At 41.6% G+C, this 17,963-nt stretch overlaps 1 protein-coding gene across 2 annotated transcripts in view; it reads left to right on the top strand.

The window, feature by feature from the left end:
* PDCD11 (programmed cell death 11) overlaps nucleotides 1-17,963 on the top strand; it is a 28,404-nt gene that overhangs the window by 3,870 nt on the left and 6,571 nt on the right. For both annotated transcript variants that reach the window (XM_079976553.1, XM_079976552.1), the window contains exons 5-26: nucleotides 822-983; nucleotides 1,605-1,728; nucleotides 2,136-2,317; nucleotides 2,969-3,076; nucleotides 3,285-3,491; nucleotides 3,946-4,070; nucleotides 4,754-4,814; nucleotides 5,572-5,718; nucleotides 6,876-7,127; nucleotides 7,509-7,652; nucleotides 8,498-8,692; nucleotides 9,276-9,446; nucleotides 10,302-10,521; nucleotides 11,066-11,218; nucleotides 11,513-11,628; nucleotides 12,440-12,954; nucleotides 13,433-13,495; nucleotides 14,663-14,771; nucleotides 15,104-15,193; nucleotides 15,804-15,906; nucleotides 17,311-17,488; nucleotides 17,728-17,784. In XM_079976553.1, the coding sequence (XP_079832679.1) occupies nucleotides 822-983; nucleotides 1,605-1,728; nucleotides 2,136-2,317; nucleotides 2,969-3,076; nucleotides 3,285-3,491; nucleotides 3,946-4,070; nucleotides 4,754-4,814; nucleotides 5,572-5,718; nucleotides 6,876-7,127; nucleotides 7,509-7,652; nucleotides 8,498-8,692; nucleotides 9,276-9,446; nucleotides 10,302-10,521; nucleotides 11,066-11,218; nucleotides 11,513-11,628; nucleotides 12,440-12,954; nucleotides 13,433-13,495; nucleotides 14,663-14,771; nucleotides 15,104-15,193; nucleotides 15,804-15,906; nucleotides 17,311-17,488; nucleotides 17,728-17,784 (3,482 nt within the window). The remainder of the gene's footprint in view (nucleotides 1-821; nucleotides 984-1,604; nucleotides 1,729-2,135; nucleotides 2,318-2,968; nucleotides 3,077-3,284; nucleotides 3,492-3,945; nucleotides 4,071-4,753; nucleotides 4,815-5,571; nucleotides 5,719-6,875; nucleotides 7,128-7,508; nucleotides 7,653-8,497; nucleotides 8,693-9,275; nucleotides 9,447-10,301; nucleotides 10,522-11,065; nucleotides 11,219-11,512; nucleotides 11,629-12,439; nucleotides 12,955-13,432; nucleotides 13,496-14,662; nucleotides 14,772-15,103; nucleotides 15,194-15,803; nucleotides 15,907-17,310; nucleotides 17,489-17,727; nucleotides 17,785-17,963) is intronic.

The raw sequence follows: 17,963 nt of genomic DNA, 5'->3' as shown, positions 1-17,963 counted from the left end.
AAAGTAGTGGTGTACAGGTCAATAGTCTGTGAAACAACCAGCGGCTTTGTACGAACACCACAAATTGGTGGTAGAGGTGGGATGAATACACCGTGAGGGGAAAGGTAAATCTGGAAATGATTACCTTATCCTGGGTGTGAAGACATATTGGTGTAGTTGTGGAAAAACCCAGTGTATGAGGTGAAGCCACCGTAATAAATTGAAAAGAGAACTTGAAGCTATTCTGGCAGAGGTTTTAGACTTGTGGTTGGGTGAAGGGAGCTTGCAGGGTCAGTGTGGAGACCCAGTGCAGGACTTTGGGGCCAGAGTCTAAAAGGGAACCTAGCCAGAGGGAATAGCAGTGGGAAAAATTTCTTATCTGACTCTTGTTTTGCTGGCAAATCACACTCACTCGAAATGCCACCCAAAAAGCCAAGAAACCCTGTTAAGGAAACAACATATGAAAGGTCTGAAGAAGAGGAAAATGAGAATCCTCAGGGAGAAGGGCAGAATTTAGAGAAATATTAGAAATTCCCTTTGGCTAGTTCCCTTTTAGACTCTGCCCCCGAAGTCCTGCATTGGGTCTCCACACAGCCAGTAATATGAATTTCTTTTGGCGTGCTATCTGTATTTTGGAGGAAATAAGCTTTGAATAGTTAAATGGCTGCATTGCAACCCCTTCAGTAATCAACATCTTCCATAACATGTTCAAAAATTCAGTTGTATTGCTTACGGCAGAAGATTGTTTGGCCAAAGTTTCAGAGTCAGTGAGTAGATATTGCTGTTGCTGTTTTGATATGTTCCTTATTTTAGTCTTTATCCATTAAACTATCTTTTTGCAGGATCTGAATTCTCTCTCAGATCTCTTTACCCCAGGAATGCTGGTCAGATGTGCTGTGGTTGGTGTGGAGAAGACTACTACAGGTCGTCAGAGTATACAGCTAACAATCAACCCCAAAGATGTCAACAAGGCTTTGAATGCTGCCACTCTGAGACCTGGCATGGTATGAAACATATGAATTATCTGTTTACGCCTGCCTTTTCAAAATTATGTCATGTAGCTTACAAAAAATAAAATATAATAAAGCAAAATAAAAAGCACAAAACTACAACAATTAATAACACTTTAGCAGATAAATAGCTTTGAAATGTAAAGTAACAATTGAAAGAAGCAGTAATAAAAACTCAGTGTGATGAATTAAGATGTCTGGATAAATAAAAATGCCTTTACTTGGTGCCAGAAAGTCATCCATGTAGGTGCCAGGTATGCAGACCTGGAGAGGGGCTTCCATGGAAAAGAACCTCTCTGGTATCATCACATACCCTAACCTCAGTAGCCTGGGAACCTGGCAATGGGCATCATCAGATGAGCTCAAAACATATCATCTGTTAATTTTTTGTGATTTGATATGGGAAAATGTTCTTGTGCCTTTTATAAGAATGCAGGGAATAGAATTTCAGCAGGTGCTGATATCTTGTCCTAATATTGCTGTGAAGGGTATAGGTCTCGTTTGTGGAAGCCCAAAGTCCTGTTTCTTTTCAGGGAAACTTGAGTGCTTGAGGAGGGAGGAACAACAAGGAGTCTGATAAAATTTCCTTTAAGCTTACACTTCTTCTCCAAACAGCTGCTCTCTGGCTGCATCTCTAGTGTGGAAGACCATGGCTACCTTATTGACATAGGCATCCAAGCAACAAAAGCATTTCTGCCTCGTCAGAAAGCCAAGACCTACCTGCAGTCAGCCAACAAAGGTATAACTATACTTAGGAGTACTGGGTTTAAGGCAGGGAGAGAAGCAAATGGGTGGTTTAGAGAACTGTAAAATCTTAGATTTGGGAGTTACCAGAGACAGAATTTACTGCCCAATGTTTGTGTGTGTGTCTGTGTGTGTCTGTGTGTGTTTGAGAGAGAGATTCTTGAGTACATATCATTGTACAGTAACTTATAAGCGGCCAGCTGTTGCCTGACTTCTCTTGTTTAGGAAGCCTTCTATGCAAGGTGGAGTATTTCAGTCTAGGATGAAAAGCCTTTTAATGTGATGAACATGTGAAAGGATTTCAAAAGTAGCTGGTGCCAGGAAATAATGGCCATATTGATAGAAAGGTAATGTCAAAGCTTTGCTGATAAGTGATGATAGTTGCATGTGTTGGTCTCTTAGGGACTGAGCTGAAGATAGGCCAATACTTCAACTGCCTTATTGAAGAAGTAAAGAATGGTGGGAGGATAATCCGCATGGCCATTGATCAGTCGGAGGTTGCTGCAGCTATTGCCACAGAAGAACAAAACTGGTCCCTTGGCAATTTGCTACCTGGGCTGGTGGTGAAAGCCCAGATTCAGGAGGTAAGCTGTTTTTAAATGAATTAGTGTACTAATCTTATTTTCTTCTCTCTTGGAAGAGTACAGTGAGATTAATAAATTCTCTAACACATCTGCATTTTAAACGAAAGATGCATCCGCTTTTTCACAGCTTTGAATTGTTCCTGTCTGACTACTGAGGTTGGTTAAAATAAAAGGATAATTGCAAAAATAGAGACTGTTTGTTGGAAACATCTATGACCCTGTGTCTGAACCACATGAGGGTTTTTTTCCTTCTTCTAGCTTAACCTAGATTTTTTAAAATCTCTATGGGGTGATATTCAACATTAGTCCCAGTCAAGCTACCCCATTGAAGTTAATGGACATGACTTAGGTTCATTAATTTCAATGTGTCTACTCCAAGTCCTACGACTTGGTTGATTACCACCCTAAAATGTTATTAAATCTAGTGATTTACAGCACTAGAAGACATAATTTGGAGCCACTAGCAAAAGAATCATTAATATTGTATACATATAAGCATATAATCCATATAAACCATAAAACACATTTACATTTCATGACAGCCACATTAGAACTCAATCTTCATTTAATATTCATCTAGATCTGTCAGAGAAATTCTGTTTAATTTTACATCTTGCATGGCAATTTTTGTTTCCTTTTGAATATTTCCAGGTGACTCCTTTTGGAATTTCTCTCAGTTTTCTGTCTTCCTTCTCTGGACTTGTGGACTACATGCACATGAGTTCTACAAAAACAAGAAACTACTCACCAGGTCAGACGGTAAGTGATTTTATAGCAAGTCTTAAATTGTGTTAAGGTGGTGCTGCGGGACTTGGTTAAGATATGAATTGAACGGGTGCATCTCTGTATGGTTTCGCCATAGTCATGGAGGCTAGAATGTTTAAGAGAAGTAAAGTCCCATTCTCAGCACATTCCCTATTTTTCCTACAAACTTAACACCTCCCCCCCCTTGTGTTTTCCCCTCCAGGTGAAAGCATGCATTCTCTTCAACAATCCTACCTCTAAGGCAATACGCCTATCTCTGCGCCCAGTTTTCCTCCAGCCTGGTACTCAACTTGGCAAGCTGTCTAGTGATCAGATTGGCAGGGTAGTTCCAGACTCCACAGTTGAGACCTTTCTCAAAAAGACTGGTGCCATCTTCAAGCTGGATGGTGGCTGCCTAGCTTTTGCACATGTAAGTAACTCAATGCTGATTGCACATTGTAGGAGGGTAGACCCTTTCAACCATCATGGCTGATGTTTGGAGAGCAGTACATCAGCACTTTTGCCCGTTACCGATTCAATACATAGATGTGTCTTGGCATCTGTTTGTGAATGTGTTATATGATGTCTTAATTTGTGCTGGAGTATTGAGAAGAGCTCAGAGTCTGAAGGTAGCAAAGAGCTTTTCTAGATTCTTTTGTTGTTTGCTCGCCCTTGTTAGATGCGATCATAACATCTGTGGTTACATTGTGATCATAACCTCTGTAGTCACATTGTGATTCATATTGGAAGGTAGAATCAGACAGATGCCGCATCTAGGCTTTGCTTTGCTTTCTGGATTACAGCAGGGTTAGTCCTAAACTAGAAAACTGTCTGGATTTATAATTTAATCTTCATTTTCTGCACTATCTTTATACCTCTTTCAGATAAAACATCTTTCAGATACTGCCAAATCTTTCAAACCTGCAGCATTCAAGCCTGGAAGCAAGCATAAATGCCGAATTATTGACTACAGCCCAATGGATGATGTGATGGTGGTGTCTCTCAAACAGTAAGCTTTAGAGTGCAATTTGAATGAACCAATCTATGAAGTGTCTTTATATACTCATGTTTCAAGCATATCTCCATTCTATGCATAGATGGAACTTCCTTATGCCTAACAGATAATCAATACATTTCAGTTGGGACATAAGTCCCATTGCTTTCAGAACAACTGAGATGGCTACATTATGCACACCTGTGCAATGGATTGCATCTGCACATTTTAAAAATTGGTTCCATAGGCACCCAAACTTTCTGCCTTCAGGTGATGTTTTGCTCCTTCAGTTACAAAGGAAATTCTATTGAGGTCCATTCTAGCATCTGATGAATTTCTGTCCAGACACATCCATTACCCCACCCCATGTACACCAAGGCCAGTATCAATCTAGATCATGGCACACAATGTGAATGATATTTAGCCCAATGATACCCTACCTCATTTAGATCATATATACCAAGTTTCATACTGACAGCACAGATATAAAAAGAGCCAGTATGGTATACAGTGGCAGGCCAGGACATGGGAGACCAGGGTTCATATCTCCACTTGGCCATGAAGCTCACTTGGTGACCTGTTTAGAAGGGCAGGAGGAAGAATCAGAGTTGGGGGGGGGAATCAGTTCTCTTTACTCTTTCATCTGTTTCTCTTCCACCACACAGATCAATTTTCACTTCCTTTCTTTTTGTTTGCAGACACATTATTGAGGCTCCATTCTTGAGATATCATGATATTCATCCTGGACAGGTGGTGGAAGTAAGTTCAGGGAGAGAGAGAAATATCCTTGGAATCTTGTTTATCTTGCTGAACCAACCTGAGACGAGGGCTTTGGTTCAATTTTGTCCAGGAAGTATTTCCTTCTGACTTGTGTGCTTAATGCCTCTTTAAACCTAAATCCTGCTGTGTGACATTAATGGAACACTATTAATTTCACTGTATACCAGCAAAGCAGTTGCAATAATTGTACAGAAATCAGTCTGGTTTCTGCTACATTCCACAAAGTTATGTGCAATGGACTTGCCTATCATTTAGTCTGTGTAATCATGCTTTGTTTAGATATTTATATGCTGATTTTTAGGCAAACCTTGCCAGGCAGTCTACATAAAAATATTTAAATAATGAGCATCAGTGAAACTGTATGATAAAACAATAAACATAAGCTTCAAGGGGAAATGTAATTATTGAAAGCTAGGTCTCTCTTCCCTTCAAGATGATTTTTAAGTAAAGCTGTAGTAGCAGCTATGGGGAGAGGGACACTTAGGGGCTGGGGTAGCCAATGTGGTGCCCTCCAGATGGCTGCCCAATTTATATCCCAACCTTCCTCCCAAAGGAGTTGTTGGACTGCAGCTCCCATCACCTCTGACTGTTTGTCTTGCTGGCTGAGGCTGATGGGAGTTGGGAGTCAAACATTTGGAATGCCCCACATTCACTACCTCAAAGTTAGATGGAGGGCATCTCCTCTTTCTGTACTAGTTTTTCTTGCTTTCTGATCCCTCGTTCTTTTGGACTTTAGGGCACGGTGTTGGCTCTGAAGCCCTTTGGCATGCAAGTAAAGGTGACTGAGCACATCAAGGGCCTGGTTCCCCGACTGCATCTCGCAGATGTGCTTCTGAAACAGCCAGAGAAGAAATACAGTGTGGGAAGCACTGTCCGGTGTCGGGTAAGAACTTTCTGTAAGGGACCGCTTTGCCCTGCTTTTTTCGATTTCTCTAGCAAGGAGAGACCAAGGGGGCTTTCTCCATGCAATAATCTGCCTTTATAATGAGAGCTGCTGTGGTTCTGTGGGTAACATTAGGTTGGATGTGCAAAACCTAGGTTCAGAATCCCTCTCAGCCATTGTGTTTACTGTGTAATCCTTGGATTAGTTACTATCTCTCAATCTAGCTTATTCAGAGTTGTAGTGAATCTAAAATGGGGACAATGACATGTATTCATAATTTCTAATAATTTCTATTTTACCTACTCAGAAGTCAGGCTCGCTGAGTTCTGTGGGACTTGCTGGCAGGTGTGTAGGATTACAGGCCCACAGGATGAGATATAGACAGTGTTTCCGTCTAGGCAGGAGTTTACGGCAAAATTCTGGGGCCCCACTCAGCAAAATGAGCAGGAGAGGCCCCCAGTGCATTCAAACTGGCTTGCTACATATTTAAAAAGGTGAGGTAATAAACATTACCAATTAAAGAGAGGATCCCACAATAGGACCTTTAAGAGTCTAAAATTACAATCCTTTCTTCCTTTGCACTGACTTCAGCAATGACATCCTTGACTTTAGTACAGACTGCAAGCCCTGCTTTTGGTAGGCAACTTCTGAGTGCAACTTCTTCCAGCAGGGCTTGAAGTCGGCACCAATCAGATGATTGCTGCTAACTTTAGAAGGGATTGACTCCACTGCTTGCCTAGGAACAGCGAGAGCACACTTTAAGGCTCTGAATTGCTCCTTTACAAATATGTCTTTACCTGTCCCACACCTGATATCATCTGACATCAAGTGTTGGGCAGGTGAGTGTGCCTTGGGAAAATGACATTGTCAGCCACATTAGGACCCATGTAGTGGCCTATTTAGCTTGCAGATCAGAGTTAAATAGTTGAATAGTTAAAGAAGTGTTATTCAGGTCCTGTTACAGGATGAGCTCTGTCTCTGACAGCTACCTCCTAACCTTTCGTAGCCCTTATTTTCTAAGCTGATGGGTTGTACCAGCTGTATTAGGACTGATCCCATGAGTTCCAAGCTGACATTTTGGACGTTCCTTCATTTTGGTTCAGTTGTAGTTTCCTGCCAGTTGGCATACATAATTCCAGTTTCTTCTTCTCCTCCAGGTGCTTTCCTGCAATCCTGAAGCAAGGAAACTCGCTCTGACGCTTAAGAGAACCCTTGTCAATTCCAAACTCCCTGCCCTTTCCAGTTACGAAGATGCAAAGCCAGGCTTGATCACGCATGGTTTTGTTGCCTGTGCTAGGGAGTTTGGCTGCATTGTGAAATTCTACAACGACATAAAGGGCCTTGTCCCCAAAAATGAGCTCGGCGGGGCACCTTCAATTGTTCCTCAAGAAACATTTTATGCAGGCCAGGTAAAAGCTGGGTAAAAGTAAAAAAGTCTGATTGTCCTTGATATAATTTTTTTAGTTAATAGCTGTACACATTTGCATAACAGATTTGCATAGCATCTTTAATGCACATACATTTGTTTAGTGATAAAATAAATAAATAAAAGTTTTTGAACTACTAGTAAAATGACTTACATTTGTTACTTTAACACAGAGAGATGCATAAAGCCAGTGGAAAGTTACAGAACTTCCACGTTTGTATCCAGCTAAAGTGGAGGGAAATGGGTTAGGACCCAGATAGGACGCAGTAGAGGGATATCTGGGGACACATTCAGGTGGTCCTGTTTTTGAAGTGTGAGAGTGAACATGCCTGCAATATGAAGATTCTTTTGTTTTGCCAATCAGGTGGTCAAAGTGATTGTCTTAAAATGTGAGCCTGAGCAGGAGAGACTGCTGCTGTCATTCAAGCTGACAAATGAAGCACAAGCTGAGGATGGTGGAGAAAAAAATACTTCAAAGAAGCGAGAAGTAACATACGAAACCGGACGGGTAATTTATTCTAAAAGATGTCCCTTCCCTTTCCCTGTTGACATTCCCCTGAGGATGCTAGGAGCAAAGACAGGAATTTATGATATTTCTAACGGGTTTTATTTCATACAAAATGATCAGATTATCAGATCATGAATCTTAAGAAGGACTGTGCTATGGGGTCCCAATTATAGTACTACTTCACGCAAACATGGAGCATTTCTGTTGGATTTAAACCATTTATTCTAACTTGAAGTGTTCTGCACATCAGAATAAATGCTCGATCTGGTTGGTCTAGATTTAAATTTAAATATAAATTATTATCTTCACTTTGAACTCCCCTCCCGTGTTCATCAGTATACCAACACTTTATATTGTTTCATTGATAATCTAAGTAAAAATGACTATTGCACTTACTTAATCTAAGCACAACCAGAAGGGCAGCTGATTAGGCATTTAGCGATGTGATGATGAATGTTATCTGTCAACTATATTCTATCCTGTTCCCCACCTCCTTTTAAAAAAGAAATTCACAAACCAAGAACTTATACAATGACCATTAATAATGAACTATTTGTTGTAGATATTGCTGCAGATTTATTAAGCTATTTTTGTTATATTCAAATAAGAACTGGTTTATTTATTTATATTGATTATTATTCCTATGATCCTTGTTTATAAAACCCAATAAAAAGTTATTCCAAATAAAATAAATGCTCCTAGACTTTAACTTTGATTGTTGAGATTATTTCTTTTATCTTTTAAGTTGCTTGCATTTTGAGAAACCTTGTTATCCTGGGAATATTGCATTTTAGGTGGTGGTCTTCCACATATTAAAAAAGTGTTGCCTTTTTTCTCTTGCTCAGATTGTTGATGTAAAAATTCTGAGGAAAAAAGAAGATGGCCTTGAAGTTACAATCTTGCCGGACAATGTTTTTGCCTACCTTTCCACAAATCATCTCTCTGACTATGTGTCCAGTAGCAAGTTGTGGTGGTCCTGCCTTAAAGCAGATGATATTCTCCACAGAGTGTTATGCCTCCATGACAAGGGAGGTCATGTTGTATCCTTGTAAAGTCCAGCCAAGCTTGGTGAAATCATTTAGCCATTTTATGTTGTACAACAATATTAACTTGCATTGCATTGCATATATTGTCTCTCAGACAAGTGACCTTCAAAGATTCTGTGTCAGTTTTACCTCTCTATGTCTATGCAGTCTGAAGGAAAGAAATTGTCTTAGAAGATTTTTTAGATGGAGGGAGAATAGAAGTGAGCAAAGGTTTTTGTAGCCTTTAGTATCTTCACCACATTGGTTTTTGGATGAAGCAATTATTCCCTTTGCTTTCTTCAGTTTTTTTTTTTTAAAAAAATGGCTGCCTGCGAATTGGGATCCCGTGGAATCTTGTTGCTGACAGAACGTTTTATTTCCCCCCCTGCGGAATCTGAATGGAATCAGGAGGTTGGTTGCAACATGATCTTACTTTTTGGCACAATTATGTCCTACATCTCCTGTGTTATAACAGTCTGCCTACCTCCCCCTCTATGTTGATAGGCTTTGGTGAAATGCTTGTTTTGTGGCTGCCAAATAAAACCAAACTACCAGTATGCTCCTTCTCCCCAATTTTATTCCTTGACCCATTGTTTAGACCCTGAGCAGAAAGCCATCGGTTATTTCAGCAATTGAGGAGGAACGGGTGGTGAAGAGCTTTTCAGACATCCAGCCTGGATTGCTGCTGACTGGCTTTGTGAGAAACGTCATGCCTTATGGTGTGTTTGTGGAGTTTCCATATGGTCTGACAGGACTGGCACCCAAGTCGGTAAGGCATGTTGCATTGTCCCTACTAAAATAGGTTTATTCGTAGATGTTGAGGAAGGGGTGCTTTCTAGTTGAAATAATCTCTTATGCTGCACTACTCAAGGATAAAAGTTCCTGATGAGATGAATTCTCTAGATGGATTTGGGAGTAAATAATACATAGGAATTTCCTGCTTGCAAGTGGTGTGAGAGAAGCTGTTTCCTAGTGGTATGTTTTGAAATGCAGGCACTCAAGATGGCCCCCATCCATAGGCAAAGGTAAAGGACCCCTTGGATGGTTAAGTCCAGTCAAAGGTGACTACAGGGTACAGCGCTCATCTCACTTCAGGCCAAGGGAGCCTGCATTGCTCCACAGACAGCTTTCCGGGTCATGTGACCAGCATGACTAAACCACTTCTGGCACAACCATCCATAGCCATGCCCTCAAAGAGCATTCAAGCACTTGTGCTGATCCATATATACACTTGTCACATTCCCCAAAGAGCAGTAGTACATGGCACAATTCCCAATTTATTGGCATCAGCTGACTGTCAAAGAATAGAGGTTTATAGAACAAATTCGACTTTTAAAACACATTGAACATTATCCAAAGATCTTCAGCTAGCTGAAAATGCAACCTTTAGTCTTTACTTAGAAAGGCAAACAATCTAGCGATGAAATGTTAATTAGACTGCTAGCATGAAGTAGCTAATAGAGCTGTCTCTAACTCAGCCTAGGTAAAAGGTTTCTTGTTTGGAACTGTTTTGATTGCATTCCTTCCTTTCTGGAAGTCTTGAGGCTGGTGGTGTTGATAGCTCTCTTGCAAAGGCACTTTTAAGGAACAGTATTAATTGGTTCTTATCTCCTAATTGCTATAGGCAATGAGTGACAAGTTTGTGACAGACACCAAAGACCATTATGTGGTAGGTCAGACTGTAGTTGCCAAAGTGACCAGCATTGACGAGGAGAAGCAACGCATCCTGCTGTCCCTGAAGGTGTCTGAGTGCTCCTCCGAGGATTCTGCTTCTGAGAGCTTCTGTTTGCTGCACAAATACTTTAAGGAGCTGCAGGAAATCAAGAGTATCAGGAGTGGAAGAGGTAAAGGTTGTCATGATGATAAAAGATGGCCCATGGAAACCTTGTGTTGGCCACATATGCATAGTGGATGCATGTGAGCGTCCTGGTTTTGGGGCACAAGCTTGGAGCACCTTTTCTCAACATTTTGTCTAAAATCAGGAGGCCTAGGAACTTTTCAAACTTTTATTTAAAGAGAGGTTCAAAGGTTCAGTTTCAGGTAAAACATCTAGTCACTCGGGGTGGTTTTCTGCTATATGTGATTGCCAAGTGGGTTTTGCTTAACTTGCAGTTGGAGAAAGATTACATTTCTTTGACTGGCACTTTGTTTCTGGGTGACTGGCTCATTTGCTATGAGCTTAAAAGACCCCATTTTTTTCTTCCATTTTCATATTGACATAAAGATACAGCAAGAAAGTTACTTTCAGGCACCAGAGCATAATTCCTCAAAATAAGGGAGCCCACTCATTTTTAATAGTTAATCCTTCTTATACTTACTCTGACTTTCTATAGTTCAGCGATGAAACATCATGCTGCAAATGGGACTTAGTTCTTTCTTTATCCTCAGATGATGTCGGTGTGGTTCAAAAAGTCTGTGAATTAAAACCTGGGCAGAGGCTGATGCTGACGGCTCGCAAAGTCAACACTGATGGTTCAGCACTATTTGATAGCACCTCTGCTTCTGGCTTAACTATAATGGCTACTCATAGTCACCTTGGAGGTAGGACATACTTTGTGGTCTTTCCCCCCCTTGTCCTGTATTGTCTACTATATTTTGCTCTTTGGGTTGGAAACAAATAATTGATTGCAAAGAGTGGAGTCTTTTTGAACAGTCTGAGCAGCAGAAGTGTGTCTGAAACCTGAGTGAATTCTTGGTTTTTCTCCTGACTCAGCTATCAGTGATGTAATGTAAATAAATAGTGTCTCTTACTGAAGTACTGAAATGCAGTTGCTTCATTTTGCCCCAGTTATATCAAGCAATAATCTTATGGTGCATGTTTGTTTGTTTTTAAAGGCAAAAACATTGTCCAGGGTGAAAAAACAAGAGCTGTGGTTCTCTACATTGATTCCCTAGAATCAAAGGTCTATGCGTCGCTTAGAGAGGAGTTGCTGTCCCCCAAGCCTAAGAAGGTATGATTAGCCTGAATTGGCTTTTATGCTGGATGCTAACCTGTGTAGCTGGTTAATAACAGTCATAGAAGAGAGGTTCATAGAATACCATAGAAATGAGCAAAGTATGAAGAGAATTCAATGGAATAACTAGGCCAGGGGTGGTTGACCCACCCTCCAGAGAGCTATTTTGGCTTTCTAGTCAAATTTTTCTGCCTCCAGCAGCAGCAAAGAGAAAGTCAAAGTAGACACAGTGTGGGGAGGAGATATATCTGTGTGCATCCTGTGTGTCTGTATAAGAGTGGTCTACAGCCATGATTACCACTTGCATATGACCCCTGGAGGACTGGGCAAAGGTGAATGCAGTCCTTGGGACCAAAACAATTGGTTAGCTTATATTCAAATGTCAAGGAGCCATAATGAGGAGGAGGGAGCAGCTTTCCCTTCCTGTGTCCTAGAAGGAATAACTGGGTTTAAGCTGCAACTTCTTCAATATTATTTGATCCTTAGGAAAAACTGATCACCTGTTAGGTACACATCTGAGAAAACCCCAGGGAGTGTTGGCATTTTCTGCTTTTGCCTAAGAATTCAGCTGGGGCCTAAAAACAAAAAAATGTTGTGTCCTGAGAATTTCCTAGTCTTTCCTGGCAAAACCCTGGAAAATGCATTACTGGAGTTTTTCTGTTGACGGTAAAACATCTGTCAGGATTGCTTTTAAATGATTGATTTAAGCCTTGGGCCAAAATGGCTGCTGAAGTCTGTACCAGGTTGTGTGTGTGTGTGTGTGTGTGTGAGTGTGACTTTCTCTGAATGTTATTTCTGTGTTTTCCAGTTAAAACAGAACTCTCAGCACCAAGCCATTGTGCAGCATGTGGCTACAGAGCATGCAGTTGTTTCATTGGTAGGAAATGGTCAGCTGGTTGCCATACCTGTGGCTTCCCACTTCAATGACACTTTCCGCTTTGATTCTGAAAAACTGAAAGTGGGACAGTCGGTCCTAGTGGTTCTGAAAACTCTCCAGCCAGGTGACTGTGGGCTCTTACTTGCTGTTCAAGATCAGAAGAAGAGAAAGGCTGTAATCAGGTCACGGCGTGAATCTGAAACACTTGGGGAAACCTCGGCCATTGTGAATCACTCGCTGTGCTTGGGAGATGTGGTCAAAGGAACTGTCAAGTCAATCAAGCCTACTCATGTCCTAGTGGCAATTAATGATCAGCTGATCGGCTCCATTCATGCATCCCAGATCCTGGATAAAGTTTCCATAGGCACCTTTCCAACATCAGTGCTAAGAGTTGGGCAGCAGTTGACTGCTCGGGTGATTGGGGGCAAAGACATTAAAAATCACAGGTAAGATCCCCCCAAGCTTCTGAGTGCCTTTTCTGAGTTTTAGCCAATTATTAAATTTTAGTTCAATGTTCTAGCAGGCACAGATCTGTGTCCTAAGTGTAAGTGTTGTCCTCATGCATTTATTGCCCTGTTACTAATTTTCAGTCCAAGTCAGGGAATTAAAGCATAGTCACTTGTCTCTCTTCCTACCTGGATACAGACCCATTTCCATCTACAGCTGACGAGGAGGCAACTTGGAATTCTCTGTTGGAGAGAGGTTACCCAGAGTGGGTTTTCTCTTCCCACTCACTCTAGATGCAGGATTTGTGCAAATTAAGGAAACACTTTTGTGTGGAAAAGACCCCTTCCAGTTTTAGTCCTGCATGCTCAGAGAGTGATTATTCTCCCCCCCCCCCAGCAGATAAAGAGGGAACTTTGAAAAACTGAAGGGCCACTTACTGGAGTAAGGATGATGTGCTAATCTGCTCTTAATTTGTAGGTATTTGCCCATCACCCACCCCCATTTTACCCGTACCTGCCCAGAGCTCAGCATCCGACCAAGGTAAGATAGCCTTTAGATACTTTGTTTGATGAGGTTTTACAACATGTTAAATGCTAACAGATACACCTATCCAAGCATCTCCTGGTCTGAATGTTAGTGACAGAGTAGGGGTTCCCTACATAAAATTCTGCATCTTGGAACATATTGCACAAATATGCTGGACCCAAGTGACAATTTGCTTAATTTTAATGATTCTGGCATTATTATCATTATATAATAATAATAAACAATAATATAAATTATACTCCGCCCATCTAGCTGGGTTTCCCCCATCCACTCTGGGTGGCTCCCAACAGATTAAAAGCTGAATAAAACATTCAGATCTTGAAGACAAGAGAAGTTATTGGTGGGTGCTAGGATTGTAGTATACAGTACATTGAAGGGAGGCAGCCTAGAGTTTTACAGATAGGAAATCTTGGATTGGTTGGCAAATGCTTGGACCTAGAAATATTGGAAGGGAGCAGGGAGTGGATCTCAAGCTGTTCGCCCTCTAAGGATACATGGATCTATAGAGACTGCCTAGAACATGTCTGGTGATCAATCTATTGTAGAATGATGGCTTTAATTTTAAGTTGCTCCTCTTTTTTCCAGATAAGATAGTAGGTAGTTCCCACCACTTTCCCCTCTCTATCTTCAGCCCCCCAACCATATCCCACACCATTCCCAAGGGCCCTCCAATGCCCACAAGCAATTTCCTTGGGGTGGGAGTTCATTAAGCTGCAGTAGGAGACATGAAAAAACGTGTTCTGTGAACTCGTCTTTTACTCAGAGCCAATTCATTCTAAATCATAGGAAATGTCTGTAGATCTCCAGCATCCTTGTTGGGAATTTACCAGTCCTGTAATACACATCCTAGTATGTGTCTTGTGCACTATGTCCCTTGCTTTTGATTGCCAACCTAAAATTGGGAGTCCTGTGTTCTCCATGAGCTTGGATAGGAGACACTTTGATCAGGGACAGGGGAAATATTGACATGTCAAAGCAAAGAAGCTAAGGGCATAACTGGAGCGTGTGTGTGCTATTGGGCTGTTGTTTTTATTTTTATTCTGTATTTTGTGATTTTATATCTTGCTTTTATTCTGTGAACCGCCCTGGGACCCCCGGGTATAGGGCGGTATATAAATTCAATAAATAAATATAAATAAATAAATCTCCACTTACAATCAGTGAGCTGTCTGGAGAAAGCAAAACTGCCCTGGGTCCAGAAGATGGCAATCCGGAAGAAATACTGAAACCCTTTAAGCCTGGGCAGACGGTGACATGCTTTGTTAAGAAGGTGAGGTCTAAAACTTTTCTACCTTTGCGTAACAAGGGTTTCCCCCTCCCCCTTCGTTTTAAAAAGTTGGGCCAGTCTTCACTGTAGATTTGGGAAGCATGACATGCTTCCGAATACTCTGGGTTGATGCAATTTCCCAATGGGGGATAATGTTCAAAATGTGTGGTTGTATGTGTATCCATAAGCTCTTGTTTCACTTGGGTTGGGGAGGTTGATGTGGAAATTCTGGAAGAATTTATAGGACCTATTACCAGGGAATGCATGGTAAAAACTGGACTCTGTCTTTTCTAGTGAAGAGTTTTTTATTTTCTCCTGTTCGCTTCTATTCTTAGTACGCTGCTGCAAATAAATGGCTGGAGGTGGAGGTCACCCCTAACATTAGAGGGAGAGTTCAACAGCTGCTACTTTCCCTTCGACCCACAGTAAGTAATTGCCAAGGAATGAAGGGCACAGGACTCTTCTATGCAGGAGGCTACGCTCAATAACATGAAAATCTGCAGTAAAGAAACAGAAGCATTAAAATGTTGGAAGTGTGTTGTCCTGGCTATTACCAGAGACATAGCCATGTTAGTCAAACAAAGTCTTATAGCATTTTTTAAAAGGCTAACCAATTTATTATGACATAACCTCTATATGTCATAATAAATTTGTTAGTCTTTACAAAGCCAAAAGGATACATCCTTGGGATTGTTATTTTTGGTCCAAGTTAAGCTTTAAGAATTCTACAGCCATATAAAAGACTATTTGCATAGTCAATAGCAGTCACAGCAAGGGTTACTTCTTTCAGGATAAGAGGAGCACAAGGCTTTTTTTGTTCAGATTTTCACTGGAAAGGTGTAGGAAATGTTCTGGTCTCTTTCAGGGCATTTCCCAGATAAGTACACAATTTGAAACCTTAACTATTTCAAAATGGTTTTTATGAAGAGCTAAACACTAGCCCCCCCCCCCATGCATCACCACTATGGGGAATTCTTCACAGGCACAATTAAGTGGTTGGATGATAGTAAAGATCAGGTCATTCTCTCCCAACAGGTCTTAAAACACGCAGGGAAACACTTCAGAAATGGACAAGCTTTGGCTGCGACAGTGACCGGCTCTGATGTCACTGAAACTAAGCTCCATCTGTCACTTACAGGTATGGTGAGAAGAGAGTGCCACAACATTAAGATCCCAGAAAGAGACAGTCAATGACAGTCACTCTCTATCTAGTCATCAGAGGCTTATAAACCCAATTTCATAGGCTCACAATAACTCTGATCCTGTAGTTCCTTGTATGTGAAAAGCTTCAGATGTGTCATGGAATTCTTGAGCATAAAAGGGCTTTCCACTTACTCCAGTGTTGTCTCTCTCTCACACACAGCCCCATGTTCATATCCCCATTGTACGCATGTAAATGCCTCTGTGGCATTGTAATAAATAGGGAAGGCCATGCTAATTTGGTTGCCGAAAGCGGGGCCAGGCTGTATGTCAGTCAAAGTGAATGGATGAGTAATCATTTTGTAGCTCTTGATGATGATGCCTTTAGTAGTAGGGGCTTGTAAAGGTAAAGGTAAAGGTACCCCTGCCCGTACGGGCCAGTCTTGCCAGACTCTAGGGTTGTGCGCTCATCTCACTCTATAGGCCGGGAGCCAGCGCTGTCCGCAGACACTTCTGGGTCACGTGGCCAGCGTGACAAGCTGCATCTGGTGAGCCGGTAGGGGCTTGTTTACGTCATCAAAGTGGCACAACTAGAGGATGAGCAACCAAATGCTGAGCAGTGGCTGCTGGTCATAGGACTTGCCTTTATACCAAGTGAGACCAACTGTCCATTTAGCTCAGTATCATCTACACTGACTGGCAGTGGCTCTCCAGGGTTTCAGGCAGCTGTACCTAATGATGCCAGAACTTGAGCCTGAGACAGTCTGCGTGCAAAGCACTTGTTCGCTACCACTGTACTACGACCCTTCCCATGTTGGTTGTGGGCTAATTCCATCGCTGGAGACAGTATTCCTCCAGATCCCAGCTGCTGGGAGAAACAAGCAAGAGAATGTTGTTGTATTCATATCCTGCTTGCAAGCTTCCCTTAGGCCCCTGGCTCACCACTACGGGGAATGGGATACTGGGCTAGGTAGAGGCTTTCATCTGATCTGACAGGGCTGCTCTTCTTGTTCTGTTTTTGTCTCTCCTGTTTTGGTTCTGACAAAGTTTGAAAGACAGTGTTTTCATCAGTGTTTATGTGCAAGGCAGGGAGAGTATATTTCCTTGTTACTATTAGAAATCAAATATAGTCCCCAGAGTGGCTGGGGAAACCCAGCCAGATGGGCGGGGTATAAATAAATTATTATTATTTATTAATTATAGTCCTTCCCTGTGTGCCAGTAAAGTTCCTGGTGCAATTTGTACTAGGGACTGGATTAGGTCCTCCGTATGTGGGAATTGATCATAGATGCACTTGGGGTTCAGCATCCAGACTTTAAGTGTACTGTATAAGTAGGCCATAGGGGAGTGTGGTATTATAATATCTGACTTGATCTGTTTGAACCTCCTCACCCCTGAACAGGAGTTTACTCTCTGGAGAAAGGAACCATCACGCTAGGCTATGTGAGCAAGGTGATTCCGCATGTTGGCCTGAACGTTCAGCTTCCCTTTGAAAGGAAGGGGAAAGTCAGCCTTTTCCACCTGAGTGATTCATATGCTGAGCAGCCACTAGAAATGTTCAGCATTGGGAAAATTGTCAGGTAAGAGTCTTATGCAAAATCATGTCTGTAGACAAGCTGAGGGAATTTTATTTGACAGTCATTTAACCCTAAGTCCTTTCTGGTCCTGAGCTTCATTGGTTCTCTTAGATCCTTAATTCCCTCATGAAGCCCATGACCAAGAACAGTTATCACATAACTCATTCAATCACAATATTTTCTGTGGAGAGGGTCTTTTCGAAATGTGCAGAAGTTCCATGTTTTCTTTTTCCTGCATACAGGTGCTGTATCCTTTCCAGTGAAGGTAAAAAAATGGAAGTGTCCCTTCGACAATCCAGGTAAATCCCTAAATTTAGATGGGAAGAAGATTAAATAATAATGATGATAATAATAATAATAAAGGTAAAGGTAAAGGTACCCCTGCCCGTACGGGCCAGTCTTGACAGACTCTGGGGTTGTGCGCCCATCTCACTTAAGAGGCCAGGGGCCAGCGCTGTCCGGAGACACTTCCGGGTCA

The sequence above is a fragment of the Podarcis cretensis genome (genome assembly GCF_951804945.1).
Source record: "Podarcis cretensis genome assembly, chromosome: 5".
In the NCBI taxonomy this organism is placed as follows: Eukaryota; Metazoa; Chordata; class Lepidosauria; order Squamata; family Lacertidae; genus Podarcis; species Podarcis cretensis.
This window is presented reverse-complemented; position numbering and strand designations above follow the sequence as displayed.